Below are 3,550 nucleotides of genomic sequence, written 5' to 3'. Positions count from 1 at the left end.
ATTTAATAAACATGTAACAAATGTTACCTATTACTCAAGCCTTTATTTAAACTCTATATGCATATTTTTCTTTTTTTAAAGACTTGCAATTTTTTTTCTTATCCTTACCTGTCTTATATTTTTCATGCTTTGAATTTAAAGTCATCTTAACTGTCTTTCTTGAAACGATATGACAAAAAAAACAGGACATTATTTGAAGGAAACTTTTCCGGTATACATGGTAAAAATAATTTCCAAAGTACAAATAGACTCATCATTTCGTGTAAAAATATACTGGTGCTTGAATAACTTTATAATGACTCCCCATGTGTACTAATAAAAATGCAACCATCTAATTTATAACTGGTTTAATGTACTGTTCTCATCACAGGTTCATTCTGGCAGCAGCTACACCGTCTCATGGAGTCCCTGGTGGATGGGAACCACACTGCTGTCACAGGCTTCATTTTACTGGGCTTAACCGATGAGCCCATCCTCCGAGTCATCCTCTTCGTGATCATCTTATGTATCTACCTGGTGACCATATCTGGCAACCTCAGCACAATCATTCTAATCAGAATCTCCTCTCAGCTCCATCACCCTATGTATTTTTTTCTGAGCCACTTGGCTTTTGCTGACATGGGCTGTTCCTCTTCTGTCACCCCCAACATGCTTGTAAATTTCCTGGTGGAGAGAAATACAATCTCCTATCATGCATGCGCCATCCAGCTTGGTTCGGCTGCTTTCTTTGGGACAGCTGAATGCTTCCTTCTGGCTGCCATGGCATATGATCGTTTTGTGGCAATCTGCAACCCTCTGCTTTATCCAACTAAAATGTCCACACAAGTCTGTGTCCTGTTACTTGTAGTGGCTTATGTGGGTAGTTTTCTTAATGCTTCTTTCTATACTTTTTCCTTCTTTTCTTTATCCTTCTGTGGCCGAAATCAAGTCAATCATTTTTTCTGTGATTCTGCTCCTTTAATTGAACTCTCCTGTTTTGATACCAGTGTCCCTGCGGCTATTCCCTCATTTTCTGCTGGCTCTATCATTGTGGTCACTGTGTTTGTCATAGCTGTCTCCTACATCTACATCGTCACCACCATCCTGAAGATGCGCTCCAGGGAGGGGCGCTACAAGGCCTTCTCCACCTGCACCTCCCACCTCACTGCCGTCACTCTCTACTATGGAACTATTACTTTCATTTACGTGATGCCCAAGTCCAACTACTCAACTGACCAGAACAAGGTGATGTCTGTGTTCTACATGGTGGTGATCCCCATGTTGAACCCCCTCATTTACAGTCTCAGGAACAAGGAGATTAAGGGAGCCCTGAAGAGAAAGCTTAGTAAAAAAATATGTTCTTAGTGACACCTTTTACTTTGCAGAATTTGCTATAATAATGTCTCCTTAATATTAATAAAATGGTAAAAGGAATTGAATGTCTGTGGGCAAAATATATCCAGTCATGCATCATTATCCAATCTGGAGGTTTTTTTAGAGACAGACTCTCACTTTGTCATCCTCAGTAAAGTGCTATGGCATCATGGCTCACAGCAACCTCCAGCTCTTGGCCTTAGGTGATTCTCTTGCCTTAGCCTCCTAAGTAGCTGGGACTACAGTTACCCGCCACAACACCCAGCTATTTTTTGTTGCAGGTTGGCCGGGGCTGGGTTTAAACCCACCACCCTCAGTATATGGGGCCGGCACCCTCCTTACTGAACCACAGGTGCTGTCCCAGTGTGGAGCTTTGTAGTAAATGTAGGGGATAGATTTTCAGATTAAATAGTAAATTGGTGGCCTATAGTCAGAATAGAATAAAATTAAATTTAAAATTAGGAACTCATTGTTTCACATGAAACTGTACACAAATTGCTTTAAATCCTTTCAGATTTTATTCATATTTTTTCCAAAATTTGTTCTCTACCATAAATTAAGGGTATAATACATCTAAACCCTTAGCCAGTGGTATCCAACACATGGCCTCAGAGCTGAATGCACATTTTCTGAGGGCTGTTTTGCTTATCTGTGGTGTCATATAGCACAAAATGTTTGCAAGCGCTTTTGTTTTGCTCCATCAGTATTGAAGGTATGGCCTAAGACAACTATTGGGTGTCTTTTTTTCTTTCAGAAAAGAAAAAAGGTTGGACACCCCTACAATTGTTTCCATTTTCAAATCCTAGTTATATCTGAGTACAAGCTGAAAGGAAATGACAAAGTGGAATCAGATAATAAAATTGTTGGAGATATACTCTTGCAGAAAGGCTACCTACTGGAAATGAGCTTTGTGGACCCATATAATTCCGGCCTGTATTCCTGGCCTCTGGTTTTGAGATAGTTACAGGGGTCCCTGAACGGGAGCAGGATTGGTTGTCGGTGACTGTCCTGTTAATTTCTTTGGCAGGTCAAAATAATTGACTTATGTTGCTAAAATGAACAGAATTTCTGAACTCCTTAGGAACTGAGTAAAGCCAAACGAGCAATAATTTCCATGGGGATAATCCAATAACAGGGTGTCCATGAGACAGGAGAAAACCTTTTGGAGTAACTTGTTTGTGGCTGCACTCACATCCTTCTCAGGAAGCTCCAGGGGACTTGACTGCCTCTCCCCTAAAAGATTACCCCCCGGAAAGACTTTATCAATCTTTTATGGTGACACCTACCACATTTATTTCCCTTTCCTGTCTTCTCCCTACCTTTTTGCTGACAAAATCATGAAAAATTAATCAGAAGATGTATTTGTTCTTTCATACATTCAAAAATCATATTGAGGGACCCATTTTCCAAGCACTGTTCTAGGCTATTGGGGATATAAGCATAAATCCACAAGGAGGTCTGCCCTCATGGCAGTTATCTTCTAGTATAGGGTTCAGACAATAAAACTAACAAGTGAGTGATACAGACTATTAATAGAGCGATATGGAGAAAGGCAAAGTAGAGCAGCACTTGGAAGGCTGACGTGCCAGGTACAGAGAGTGGTCACTGCAGGTCTCCCTGGGAACATAACATCTGAGCAACAACTGCAGAAGGCGAAGACAGTTCACCCCAAATATAGTGATACCTGTGAACAGCTGTGCAAATCTAATCTTCCATTCACAGGCAGGTAATTTACATTCTGTTCCTACAATGACAGGCTTGGCCATTTTAGCCAATTCTTGGTGGGCACAACTAAAACAAATTATAAAGTGTTAGATATATGTTAAATATGACTTTAGAGCTTACAGGACAGTAAGGAATTGCCTTACCAGACAGGGTGAAAACACAGAAAAGTAGAACTAACCCTCAAAAATGCTTTTGCCAAGGGACAATTTGACAAGTGAGAAGAAAGTGTTCCCAATCTGTGCTGTGAATTCAGTTTCTTTTGGGTAGAGAGGAACACAAGTCAAAGCCTAGGGCATGTCCAGGGAAAAAGTCTGATCCATACACCTCAAGTACTTCCTCTGGATGAAGGAAAACCTGAAGTCACCAACCCCCGCACAGATTAGCAGCCCTGGAGGTCTCGGGATTGCAAGCCTTGTTGATGGTTAAGGACAAATGAACTGATCAGGCAAGCAAACAACTGAAGCCTCAATTA

General features: G+C 40.9%; 1 protein-coding gene across 1 annotated transcript; it reads left to right on the top strand.

Annotated features, from left to right (window-relative positions):
* The first annotated feature begins 399 nt into the window (after positions 1–399).
* Positions 400–1,344, top strand: LOC100944607 (olfactory receptor 502-like). The gene has a single exon (XM_003803776.1). It carries the CDS (start codon positions 400–402, stop codon positions 1,342–1,344), a length of 945 nt encoding a protein of 314 aa, XP_003803824.1.
* The last annotated feature ends 2,206 nt before the right edge of the window (positions 1,345–3,550 follow it).

This window comes from Otolemur garnettii, unplaced genomic scaffold, assembly GCF_000181295.1.
Source record: "Otolemur garnettii isolate 467f Iridium unplaced genomic scaffold, OtoGar3 scaffold00671, whole genome shotgun sequence".
Lineage (NCBI taxonomy): Eukaryota > Metazoa > Chordata > Mammalia > Primates > Galagidae > Otolemur > Otolemur garnettii.
Note: the sequence above shows the minus strand (reverse complement) of the source record. Positions and strands in the feature narration are given on the sequence as shown.